Source organism: Neoarius graeffei, chromosome 25 (genome assembly GCF_027579695.1).
Source record: "Neoarius graeffei isolate fNeoGra1 chromosome 25, fNeoGra1.pri, whole genome shotgun sequence".
Taxonomy (NCBI): Eukaryota; Metazoa; Chordata; class Actinopteri; order Siluriformes; family Ariidae; genus Neoarius; species Neoarius graeffei.
Genome location: NC_083593.1, coordinates 19,923,713 through 19,936,841, shown reverse-complemented (window position 1 = coordinate 19,936,841; position 13,129 = coordinate 19,923,713). Strand labels below are relative to the sequence as shown.

General features: G+C 40.4%; 1 protein-coding gene across 3 annotated transcripts in view; it reads right to left on the bottom strand.

Annotated features, from left to right (window-relative positions):
• synj1 (synaptojanin 1) overlaps positions 1-13,129 on the bottom strand; it is an 85,172-nt gene that overhangs the window by 32,418 nt on the left and 39,625 nt on the right. For all 3 annotated transcript variants that reach the window (XM_060908954.1, XM_060908952.1, XM_060908953.1), the window contains 3 exons: positions 3,919-4,110; positions 3,706-3,790; positions 861-1,001 (listed from right to left, as the gene is read on the bottom strand). In XM_060908954.1, the coding sequence (XP_060764937.1) occupies positions 861-1,001; positions 3,706-3,790; positions 3,919-4,110 (418 nt within the window). The remainder of the gene's footprint in view (positions 1-860; positions 1,002-3,705; positions 3,791-3,918; positions 4,111-13,129) is intronic.

Genomic DNA, 13,129 nt, shown 5'->3' with positions numbered 1-13,129 from the left:
CATTAATGCACTTTGTCTCTGAACTGCGATTTTGCACATTTCAAGGTCATGTCATACATCTCTATTCTGTGAACCTTTATTGCACATTCCAGCTCACACTGTCTAGCTTGGTTATTGACTTAGCCCATTACACATATTCTCTTCCTCTCACACATTCTTATCATGACTCTTTTCTATCATCATGTGAACTATTTTTGCACATTCCAGACATACTGTACCGCTTGGACTTCAACAACTCATGCACATACCCCTTAAATATGTCCACTTTTCAAATTTGTATATTTCAGATTCTTCTATGTATGTAGCTGCTTTTTGTCTTTGCTAAATTCTTCTATTTTAACTGTTCAAGCACCAGTCACCAAAGGAAATCCCTTGTACGTGAGAACATACTTGGCAATAAACTTGATTCTGATAATTGACAATGCCAACGTAGCTGACGTCAGGCCACAAATTCATGTCGTCTGTCCATTCCGTGAGGGTAGACGGATGGGGCATTTTGATGACATTATCCCCAGAGTGCATCAGAAATTCGGACCCGTGTAACCATCTTTTAGTCATCTTTGATCTTACCTACCTAGCAGTACGCGTTAGCTACAAATGTCAACACAGTGGAGCAGAAGAAAGACTCCGGCTTCTGCTATGACACAGCAATGAATTATGGGAAAGGTCAGAGTTCGGGAAAGTTGTGGATAAAGTGGTAGGTTTACCCGATGAAATAGCCAGTGGTGTATATACAAGTAGGTACACTGTATCCATTACCAAGACATAGGAGTTTTGTATTTGGTCTGGCATCATGACCTTCCAGGTTGTTATAGTCTCTATTAAAATTATGAATTCAGGCGATGCCCAGGTGAGCATACCTGATGAACGCAGCATGCTGGGGCCGAATGAAGATGAAGAGGCAGACTCCCACCAGCTGCTCTGAGGCCAGCAGCACATACTTATTATCCCGCGAGATGCTCTTCTGCAGCTCTGCTGCCCACAGCTTCTGATTGGTGGTGCTGTACAGAAAAAGATTCAGAAAACTAATGTCATCATAGTCTACCTTTAGGCCACCCATTTTTTATCTTTAGGTTCACGGATTTTTTCAACGTATTTTTGATGATGTCGGTCGAAATAAAAATAAAAGTGTCCTTGTCTAATTTTTTTTTTTTTTTTTTGCATGGCAAAATTTCAATGTCGGATTAAGATGATAAAATAATTTAAATTCAAGAGACACACTTTACATACATACATACACACACACACACACATATAGTGTGTGTGTGTGTGTGTGTGTGTGTGTGTGTGTGTGTGTGTGTGTGTGTGTGTGTGTTCTTGTGTATAAGTTTATAACACGGACTAGCATTCCAGTACTTACCGTATTTTCCGGACTATACGTCGCTCCGGAGTTTAAGTCGCATCAGCCAAAAAATGCATTATGAAGACGAAAAAAACATATATACGTCGCACCGGACTATAAGTCGCACTTTTTTGAAGGGTTATTCTATCCATGGAATCTGTGATTGTATCTGATAAGCGGCGCGTGGTTACTGCGCGACTGCATTGTTTATTTAATAAACGAACAGCTGAGCAGTGATAACGCGCCCTTTGCCCTGTAAGTAGCCTAGTCTGATTAAATATCTACTACTATCTTTAATACTATCACTATCGTTATTACTAATAGCCTATATTATTATTATAACCAATATTAGTAGCCTATTACTGATGCATTAATCCGTTTGCTTTTAGAATATTTTTACCGGTAGGGCTTATTATCGCCCCATGGCTCTTTCATCTGTGTTATTAAAGCTGTAGTCATCATTGAGGAGTGTCATTCTTCATTTTTGTCGAATTTTATTTCATCAAATCAGAGGTCAAGTAAGCTATAGGTATATCATCTCCAAAGACAGGTACGGTAGTAAAAACAACCGTCTAGTGAAAAAAAAAAACAACAACCGCTTTTAAATCCCCTACTTAAATCCTTAAAATGAGTCATTTAACTCATGTCTTGTGTGATCTGATCTCCAATGGTGAAATAAACCGGTTGTGATGAGTACAGTCTGTTATTTTAGAAGATAAATGTAATATATAATTTAATATATAGACTAATAAAAATTAATATTTTATAATATAATATCACGACATATTACTGTCTGTAACTGTTTGTCACTAAAGCGTTTTCTAAGATCATAATGTCTGATATTATTATTATTATTATTTTTTTTTACACACACAATAAGCGCATGTGTGTAAAGTTATAGTAAACCACCCCCCACCTTTTTTTTTTTTTTTTTTGAGTCGCCGGACCCACCCACCTCCTGCGTTCTGGGACCTCCCACTTCACAAATTAAGCACTGCCTAAAATCACTACATAACTTATTTAAATAACTATAGGCCTATCATTAATAATAAAACACAGGTCAATCAAGTTTATCAAGCTGATGATTTCACTCCAAATTAGCAAATCCATTGAATTCCTCATCCTCGGTGTCGCTTCTGAACAACTCTGCCTCCAGCGGCAGATGAAGCGCCGTTTCCTCTTCTTCTGCGTGGCTGTCGTCAGACTCAGCATCAGCTCCAGTTATTCCGCGGTGAAAAAACAAAACAAAACATATATACGTCGCACCGGAGTATAAGTCGTATGGCCAGCCGAACCATTAAAAAAAGTGCGACTTATAGTCCGAAAAATACGGTACTTCTCTGAAGGTATGTGGTCATATGACCGTTGAGCTCTCATGAGCACATCGAAGGCTGATACGTTCGTGCTACTTGATTCGATAGGACTCTCTGCGGCACCATCCTCTTCTAATTCCACAGTCAGATACTTGCAGCCAAAATCGCGAACTAACGTTATGGCAGGCATATTCGGCATCGCGCTCGTTACATCACCACCTTCTTTCTGAGAACCAAAGATCGTTTTGATCTTTTCATTGTTTACTTTCAACGCTTGAGAGACGAAATCGCCCACGTTTTGGTTAGTGAGACAGTGAAAAGACTTTTCTTTACCACACTTTATGCTTACGTACAGTTGAGGCAATAGCTCGGAATCCATGCTGTCAGCGTCAGCCATGGTCAGCACGAGGTTGACACTGTCGTAAAGCGGTCGTAAATACCATAAAAACATTCAAGTGAATACTCAATGTCGTAAATAGTTTCGTTTTCGGACTCGGCTGAAGTGGATATATACAACACACATTGTCGTTTGTATTTGTGATTCTAATACTTTTTACTTAAAGAAATATGACCTAGTACCAGGGATACAGTGCTGTTACAAGAAAAATATGACTTTTTTTTTTTACAATTCTTTTTGTACATTTCAGCGGTGAAAATAAAAATACGCACAGACTTTTTTTCTTCTAGCGGTAGTATTTAACTGCCGTCGGAGGATCCGTGATCCGGAAAATCTAAAATGAGTCACCTTACTTTATAAAAGGTTACTAGACCTTCATACAAAGGTAAAGATTGTGGTGATTTCTCTGATGTTTTAGTAAAATGGATGCAATCTCTGCACTCTGGAAGTATTTGATGTGCAACAACCCCAGAATTTCTCTTCTCCTTTGACTGCCAGCAGCCAATCAGAGCAAGCCTTGGGCGAGCAATGATTGTGAATGATCAAGGATAGGAAATTATTCTTAATGTACTGGCTAATTAAGTATTTTCCAGAATTTTTTATACGGTGCAGTTTTTAAAATGAAGGGATTGTAGGATGAAGGGATTCTGTACCTTGCACTGACAATGTTGCCAGCATTCAGCTCCACCATTTCCTCAAAGCCAATGGCAAAGATGTCTGCAGGCTGGGGTCTGCTGTCTGGGATATAAAGCAATCACTCAGGAATTTCAGCACTCTAAACAGTATACTGGATGTTCATCACAGTACGCAGTGTTGGCATGTAAGGTAATATAATAATTCATAAATTATTTTGAGTAGCTGCTCACCTTGAAATTCGGGGTGGCCTGCTTTTTTTGGTGCATCTATCAACCAGTCGTTGAGGGTCTGATTCCGAAACGCAATGCTACGGAACTGCTTGCCCCCATTGACGTTCCATGTCCCCACACAGACACGGATCTTTTTAGGCCGAGTGTATTTGTGGTGGTTCTGACACATGCCCAGCAAAACTCTGGGAGATGCTAGAGGCCAAAAAGATCAATAAAATCAGTAAATAAACCCCTGAAACTCTTACGGCAACCAGTGCATCTCAAATATTAAAGAAATTGCATAAAAGGGGAAAATATGGCTATTAAACACACACATTTCTGAATGGGAAAAAAAAGGTGGAGGATATGAGAAAGCTTTAAAATGGCTGCACAAAAGTGGAATAATGTTTCACAATGTTTTATATGATCTGTATAATGTCCAGATACGTGCAGAACGTCGAGCTGGGAAACGGAAATACAAATGTTTTTAATGTAGGGTTTAAGCCTGTTAACATGCTGTTTTGTTTTACAGGGAAATACGCCACTTGTATTTTTCATACAAACTACATCCAGGACACGGAGTAACATATTTTCCAATATCCTCACTCGTGAGGGTATCGATAAATTGTTTTGATAAATTTGGGTACTTTGTTTGTGAATGTGTCTATATCTATATGACTAAAGGAAGGCTGTGTCTCTCTGTCTCGGTCTGTTCACCTATGCAAATCGACACGGCTGGACGCACTTACGCCACATACTTTGCACATGGATTGGTGACACCCCAGAGGGGCCCAAGACAACATTTTCGATTTTCCAAAACATGGGATTAGTGCTAATCCAACGCACTATTCATTTCCCATGGGCTACATGCTTGCGCTAACACACTCGCCTGAGCAATTGTGCGGGACCTCACAATCAGCGCTCCTTGCTGGAGACTTCTGGTACGGCCAAGTCTACGTCACTGAGGAGATGGGGGGGGGGGGGGGGGGGGGGGGGAGCGATTTAGCCTCCGTGAAGAGCACCATTTAGAGGAAATCAGGTTCACGGGCAAGAACTACTATAATAAAAAGATAAAATCACACACTGACTTGAAGTTATGAAGTTTATCTTCTTGTGTTGAACAAGAGTGCTCTGAGAGCACAATACCCCCCCCCCACTGGCAACTATGCTATAACTCTGGTAAAATGCGACTGAATTGAACGAAATTGCTACATGTGTAATACCGACATATAACAAAGAATCCTGTCAAGTTTCGTGAAGTTGTGAGAGGAGTTGATTTCAGAAAGCAAGCACACCTTGATGAAATTGCCAAAGTACAAGTTTGTTAATAATCAAGGGCAGAACTCTGGTAAAATTTGCCCAAATTAAACAAAATTTCAGTCTGCGTATAACTGTCATATAACAAAGCCTTTTGCCAAGTTTGGTGAAATTCCTCCACAAATTGTGAAAGGAGTTGATTTCAGAAGAACGTACACCCTCATGAAATTGTCAAAGCACAAGTTATTTAATCAAGGGTCAAAACTCTGGTAAAATTTTCAGAAACGAAATTAAATCGCAATATGCGTATTACCGTCATATAACAAGGCCTTTTGCCAAGCTTCGAGAAATTTGTCCAAAAATTGTTAGAAGAGTTGATGTCAGAAGGCAAGCACACCTTCATGAAATTGTGAAAGTACAATGTTGCTAATCAAGGGCCACAACTCTGGTAAAATCCGACCGAATTGAACAAAATAACAATATGCGTACTACCGACGTATAACAATTCCTTCTGCCACGTTTAGTGAAACTCCTCCAAAAATTGTGAGAGGAGTTGATTTCAGAAGGAAAACACACTCTCATGAAATTATCAAAGTATAATTTTGTTAATCGAGGGCTGTAACTCTGGTAAAATGTGACCGAATTTAAAATCTGCGTATTACCAACATATAACAAAGAATCCTGCCAAGTTTCGTGAAATTCCTCCAAAAATTGTCAGAGGAGTTGATTTCAGACAGCGAGCACCCTTCCCAGGATGGATGGACATCGGCACATCATCATCCCCTTTTGGGCCTTTCAGCCAGCGGCGGATAAAAACTAGTATTTTTCATACAAAATACATCGTGGACCTGAGTGACATATTTTCCGATATTTCACTCCGATGACGTCACTCCCAGTGTTTTTCCGCTGACTAGAAACACGTCGTCAAAATGGCGAACTGGTTTCTTCTAAAATTCTTTTGATTAACTTGGATATTTATTTGTGGACGTGGCAATAAAATATAATGAACGTTAGATGGTTGTGCGAAGATATGAAGTTTATCTTCTCATGATGAAAAATGCTTCACTCGTTTGCTTTGCTCACTCGTGAAATATACGGTACATTCATCACTTGAAGGTAAACTTTATATCTTTGCGCAACCGTATAACATTCTCTATGTGGTGGTGGCTCCAAAAAAACATCATCAAACCAGCGCTCTGCTCCTTGCCCAACCGCTCCTACAGTGCTGAAGAAACAGCGGTGATTCAGCACTATTGTTTTAGACAGCCAGAAGCAGCATGGCCAAGGAGACAGGGCCTGCTTGAGCCTGCTGCACGTTTTGCTGGCGAACACCCCCGCTCTCCCCGCCTCTGGGAAGACGACAGCACACAGTCAGTGGCAGCCAGCAACTCTGCACTAGGCCGGCTTGAGCTGTCCGCCCCCTGCACAGATTGCACTGCTCTCACTCTACACTCCCTGGTCACTACCCCTACACTAGTTTATCATTAAAATTCACTGGATTTTTTGCATTGAGAATTGAGTTGTGTGTCCGTATTCTCCCCAGTTTACAGTACGAGGCTCACAATATATATTTATATGCGTGAGTGTTTGTGTATACGCATGAGCACAATGCACGAGCACCCTGCTGCCTGTCCCATTACTCTTCTCCAAAAGCGTCTATGCTACTCTACTGCTATGGAAATAAAGACAGCCTCGGACATGTTCAGCTTTTAAGCTCCAGCCGTTAGGTTCCTCGCTAAAATAACCCAAATGATCTTAACCATTTTATCCATATCTGGTAGGGTAAGATGAAGTCACCTCATTAACGTTGTTTTTGTATGTTCCTAAATTCGTGTCATTTCTTTTGATGTTGCATTACGTATAATTCTTATTTACACTTCACCAGACATTTTGCACATATCCTCCATCAGACATCATGAGACAACGCCAAACAGCGCTGAAAAGATGTTAAAAATAAAAAGAGCCATGAAAATAAGGCAAGCATTCCAAAACAAACGCAAGAAAAAATGAAATTCATAAAATGAGGAATCAGTGAGAGTTAGGGCTGAGCTACGCATACTGTCATACTGTACCTGATTGTAAAATGGGCTCAGAGACTAACCATGTAGGCAGTAAAAAAAAAAGGGAGAGAGAGAGAGAGAGAGAGAGAGAGAGGGAGGAACACAAGCAGCACAGTTAGCCGTTAGCCAGCAAGGCAGATAACAGCATTAGCACAGTGTTTCAGTGCTAATCTCACACCCTAGCAAGCTGGAGGAGAAAGATTAGCAAGACGACATGAAGCACTACATTCATAAACATGTCACTGGTACTAGCAACTTAAGCTAGAGCTACATACCATTTACAATATGGACATGACTGGACGTGTTGCAAAATACAGTTGATTAGTTTCCAAAAGCAGCACGTGCTGAAATGTTTTATTCTTCTCATACCACAGCAATTTGCAAAGGATTACAAAATGTATAGGAATTAAAGAACAAAGTTTCATACTTTCAGAAATTTTTTTAGTTACATTTAATGTTGTGGAACGTCTGGGACACAAGTTATCACTTAGGTCACTGGTTCTCAACCACTGGGCTGCGAAATTTTTTTCCAAGTTGAAGTTAATTTTTACTCGTAGTAGGGTACAATTGCTGGGCTGCATCCGACGTCACATCCGCCTCATTAAGCTACGGTCACACTACAGCTGGCGATGCTTTGTGATGGGTTATCGATGAAAATGAGGCATTTTGGTGGCGATATACACATGAGCTAAAAGTTGTGGTCGCACAGCACATGAACACTTCAGTGTCATGGCTTTGCGCACTGGAGTCTACATACATGTCAACCTATACGGAATGTCCGTATTTTATACGGATTTGATTCAATAAACGTAGTATATGGGCGTACAAATAAAGTTATACGGATTCTTTAAAAAAACTTCAATATTTATTTAGAGCTATAATCAATTCCCACGATGATAAAAGAGCACATAACATTTACAAACGTACTGTACACCACAGAAAGCACAGACAGCCAGTAAACAGTCTTATGAAATCGCGCTTTATCTTGTGGTAGCAAGACTTCGTTCCACTTCTGATCATGCGCACACTGCATTGCGAGAATCCCGCCAACCGGGAAGTAACATTTTGTTTGAAAAGCGTCTTTCCACCTGAGCAACTTTCACTAGCAACTGAAAAGATTCTGAATGGGCACTCCGGCAAGATCAACACGGACACTTGCTGTGACATGCAGCCTTGTGAGGTATTGGTGCAGACTGCTAAAAAAGCTGTCATGGAGTACAATTCAGAACATTAGAGTGACACTTTGTGTTTTTGTCAAACATTGGAGCTTTGTATTCATTCTGAAGGTTTATTGTTATTAATACTGAATAAAAAGTAACTTGGATATATCATTGTTAATTATTCAAATTTTAGGTAAATTATTTTAATTTGCATCTTATAAGGATTTTATAAGGGAAATACGGATTTTGGAGGTTGGTTATACAGGTTTGATTGACCAAAGGTTGACATGTATGAGTCTAGTGCAGCTTGAGCGGCCATGCACGCTCACAGAGCACGTTGTGGGCGCTCTTGGGACCTAACTGTTATGGGAAACACCTGATACTGATTTAAGCGCAATCAGCACGTGCAGATACGGACACTGTTTTCACAAAGACTTTGTGAAGTACATCACCGGTACATCACTGTCACGTTTGTTTCTAACCATGTTTAAATACTCTGCTTTATGATTCTGCTTTCTGTTTTGCTTTCGCTCTTTGTAAATATCATGCCTGCTAATAAACACTCTTCCTGCACTTAGATCCGTCTACCGCCGTCTATCTTGTAGTGTCCTTTAACCAAGCCCCATACAAAAAGTTGTACACCTCCACACTCTTCCAAGTTTTCATCTGTGTGTCTGTGTAGAACGATGTCTGCAGCACCAGGTAGTTTGAGATGTCACAGAACTCAATGGATGGATAATTTTCCAACTCATAGGAAAAATCCTCTTTGTTAGTGTGTAAGGATCTAATCCCATTGAGTGGTTTCTAATGCCGCTTTTCCACTACAAACGCGGCTGAGCCGTGCCGTGCTGAGTCGAGCTGAGCGGGGCTGTTGGAGTTGCATTTCGACTACAACCGCGCTGAACCGTGCTGGCTGGAAGTGGGTGGACACATTGGGTGGAGTTAGCGAAAGTGGGTGGACGTCACGTGATGTCGTTAAGCAGCGCTAACAGTGACATCAGTGGCCTTTTAAGCGGTAGTCTCACGACCCGAATAGTAAACAATAAACATGGAGGACATGGAGTCGTTAGTGTTGCTGGTCTTGGTGCTGTGGCTTGTTGTCACCGACAACGCCAACAGATACTGGCAAGAGCGTATAGATGAGGCGAGGCGCATAAGGCTTCAGAAATTCTCGTAATTCGTAATTCTTCTCCTTCCGGGTTTGCGGTGTTTACAGATCCCAGCGTGCTCGCGGGGCGTGTGTGGGCATGTGAGGACACTCCTCCTCACCAATCAGTGCACAGGGGAGTGTCTGCTCACGCCCCCAGCCTCACTCGGCTCGCTTTGGCTCGCTTCAGCCCCACTCCAAAACGGTGCGAGTTTTAGGGGCTAAGCAGGGCTGAAGCGAGCCGAGTCATGCTGTTTTTTGGTAGTCGAAACGCGAGCCGTGTTGGGCTGAAGTGAGCTGAAGCGAGCTGAAGTGAGCTGAAAAAGGGTAGTGGAAAAGGGCCATATATCCACTCCTTTTGAGTGCACGGCAATAAGTTCTTGTGTTAATCGACCAGACTCCACTTTTGGATCATTAATCCCTTTTGGCTGAGAATGCCCTGCATGCATGGTTTGGCTTCTGGCACATCCATACAGTTTTAAACACAATACCTACAATTAAAAACAGTTGTTTTTTATCGCATTTATTTAATTCTAATAGAACAGATAAGCCGAAAATAATCGGTGCTCTTTTTTAATCGGCCCCGACTCGTTACCACTATGAATAGGTGGGCCTTAACTCTTTACCCCTTAAAGCAGTTGCTACAGCCACCCTTGTATATGTATATACTGTTCACCCTTAGAACATATTTACAAGAAAAAAAGTCTAAAGACAAGATTTTGTTCATATCAGTTTTCTCCTTCATTATGTTGAAACAATCATGACATGACATACACATTTTTTAAAAGACGGCATGACACAGAATACAAAAATCACTCAAAGTTGTGTTTCAACATTCACCAACTCACAGGCAGTGTCTTAAAGGTGAGTAATACCTGTGTGAAAACCAATCTTCACACTTTACATGAAGAATTCACGTCAAATGGTGTACAATAAATTATTACTGCAACTTTACAAAGATGCTTTATATAACGTTGTTCAATTATCTTTTCAAAATTCATACATTTTGTAATAAATATTCACCTGGGATACCTGTAAAGAGTAAAATACGTACAGTTAGGTCCATAAATATTTGGACAGAGACAACATTTTTCTAATTTTGGTTCTGTACATTACCACAATGAATTGTGAACAAAACAATTCAGATGCAGTTGAAGTTCAGACTTTCTGCTTTAATTCAGTGGGTTGAACAAAATGATTGCATAAAAATGTGAGGAACTAAAGCATTTTTTAAACACAATCACTTCATTTCAGGGGCTCAAAAGTAATTGGACAAATTAAATAATTGTAAATAAAATGTTCATTTCTAATACTTGGTTGAAAACCCTTTGTTGGCAATGACTGCCTGAAGTCTTGAACTCATGGACATCACCAGACGCTGTGTTTCCTCCTTTTTAATGCTCTGCCAGGCCTTTACTGCAGCAGTTTTCAGTTGCTGTTTGTTTGTGGGCCTTTCTGTCTGAAGTTTAGTCTTTAACAAGTGAAATGCATGCTCAATTGGGTTGAGATCAGGTGACTGACTTGGCCATTCAAGAATATTCCACTTCTTTGCTTTAATAAACTCCTGGGTTGCTTTGGCTTTATATTTTGGGTCATTGTCCATCTGTATTATGAAACACCGACCAATCAGTTTGGCTGCATTTGGCTGGATTTGAGCACACAGTATGTCTCTGAATACCTCAGAATTCATCCGGCTGCTTCTGTCCTGTGTCACATCATCAGTAAACACTAGTGACCCAGTGCCACTGGCAGCCATGCATGCCCAAGCCATCACACTGCCTCCACCGTGTTTTACAGATGATGTGGTATGCTTTGGATCATGAGCTGTACCACGCCTTCACCATACTTTTTTCTTTCCATCATTCTGGTAGAGGTTGATCTTGGTTTCATCTGTCCAAAGAATGTTCTTCCAGAACTGTGCTGTCTTTTTTAGATGATTTTAGCAAAGCCCAATCTAGCCTTTTTATTCTTGAGGCTTATGAGTGGCTTGCACTGTGCAGTGAACCCTCTGTATTTACTTTCATGCAGTCTTCTCTTTATGGTAGATTTGGATATTGATACGCCTACCTCCTGGAGAGTGTTGTTCACTTGGTTGGCTGTTGTGAAGGGGTTTCTTTTCACCATGGAAATTATTCTGCGATCATCCACCACTGTTGTCTTCTGTGGGCGTCCAGGTCTTTTTGCATTGATGAGTTCACCAGTGCTTTCTTTCTTTCTCAGGATGTACCAAACTGTAGATTTTGCCACTCCTAATATTGTAGCAATTTCTCGAATGGGTTTTTTCTGTTTTCGCAGCTTAAGGATGGCTTGTTTCACCTGCATGGAGAGCTCCTTTGACTGCATGTTTTCTTCACAACAAAATCTTCCAAATGCAAGCACCACACCTCAAATCAACTCCAGGCCTTTTATCTGCTTAATTGAGAATGACATAATGAAGGAATTGCCCACACCAGCCCATGTAATAGCCTTTGAGTCAATTGTCCAATTACTTTTGGTCCCTTTAAAAACAGGGTGGCACATGTTAAGGAGCTGAAACTCCTAAACCCTTCATCCAATTTTAATGTGGATACCCTCAAATGAAAGCTGAAAGTCTGGACTTTATGCCCATTATATAACTATAACCTGAATATGTTTCAGTAAACCAGGTAAAAAAACAAAATTTGTGTCAGTGTCCAAATATATATGGACCTAACTGTATGTAGAGGCAAATTCAGAGTCGTCAAATGTCGTTATTATGGTGCATACATGCCAGCGTCATATGTCGTCATTATGGGATATACACGGGGTCGTCATATGTCGTCGTAGAGTTAAAGTAGAAAAGGTTGACAAATCCTGACTTAGATTATATCAATTATTAAGTTGCTTCTTTTTCCCCTCTCTTGAAACTAACTATAAGAAAAACTCAGATTGTCAAGTTACTGAGAAACCAGAAAGACTTTCCCATGGTGGAAAACTTGCTCACCAATACAAAGCACTGACACCCAAGACTCCTTCAACAAAATGTTAAATAAATGCCTCCTTACCTAAAGCTGGAATATATCAATAATTATAAGTCTTTACTGAATAAGAACATTTTTTTGGAAAGTAATTTTATTATTATCCTTAAATTTTGTGGAGTGTTTTCTATACAACGCCTTGTAAATGAGCAGCGGTTACTGCAGAACTGATAGCGTAATAGAGGCTTTGCAACATCACATGACCACATAGCAACAGTAACTACGCCGCCATGACAGGGGGCATGCTTGTAGTGCTCCATTCAGACGAGTTAGTTGTTATTGATCGGTATGGGAAGGTTTTGCTGTGTTTTTGGATGCGAAAATCGTTTTGAACGAAACAAAGATCAGATTTTTTTTTTTAAATTTACTAAAAGTAATTCATCATCTGGGGAAAAAAAAAAAAAAACCACGAGAAAAATTTCTGAACGTAGAAAGGAAAATGGGGGGAAAAAACATTCAACAGGTGTCAAATGGAGAGGTCAAATCAGCACGCGCATATAAGGACACAGAGGCTTTGTGAAGTATTATCATGGTCACATTTGGTTCTAGCCATGTTTATGACCCTGCTTTCAGTTTCATTTGTGTTTTGTTTCTGTAAATATCACGTCTGCT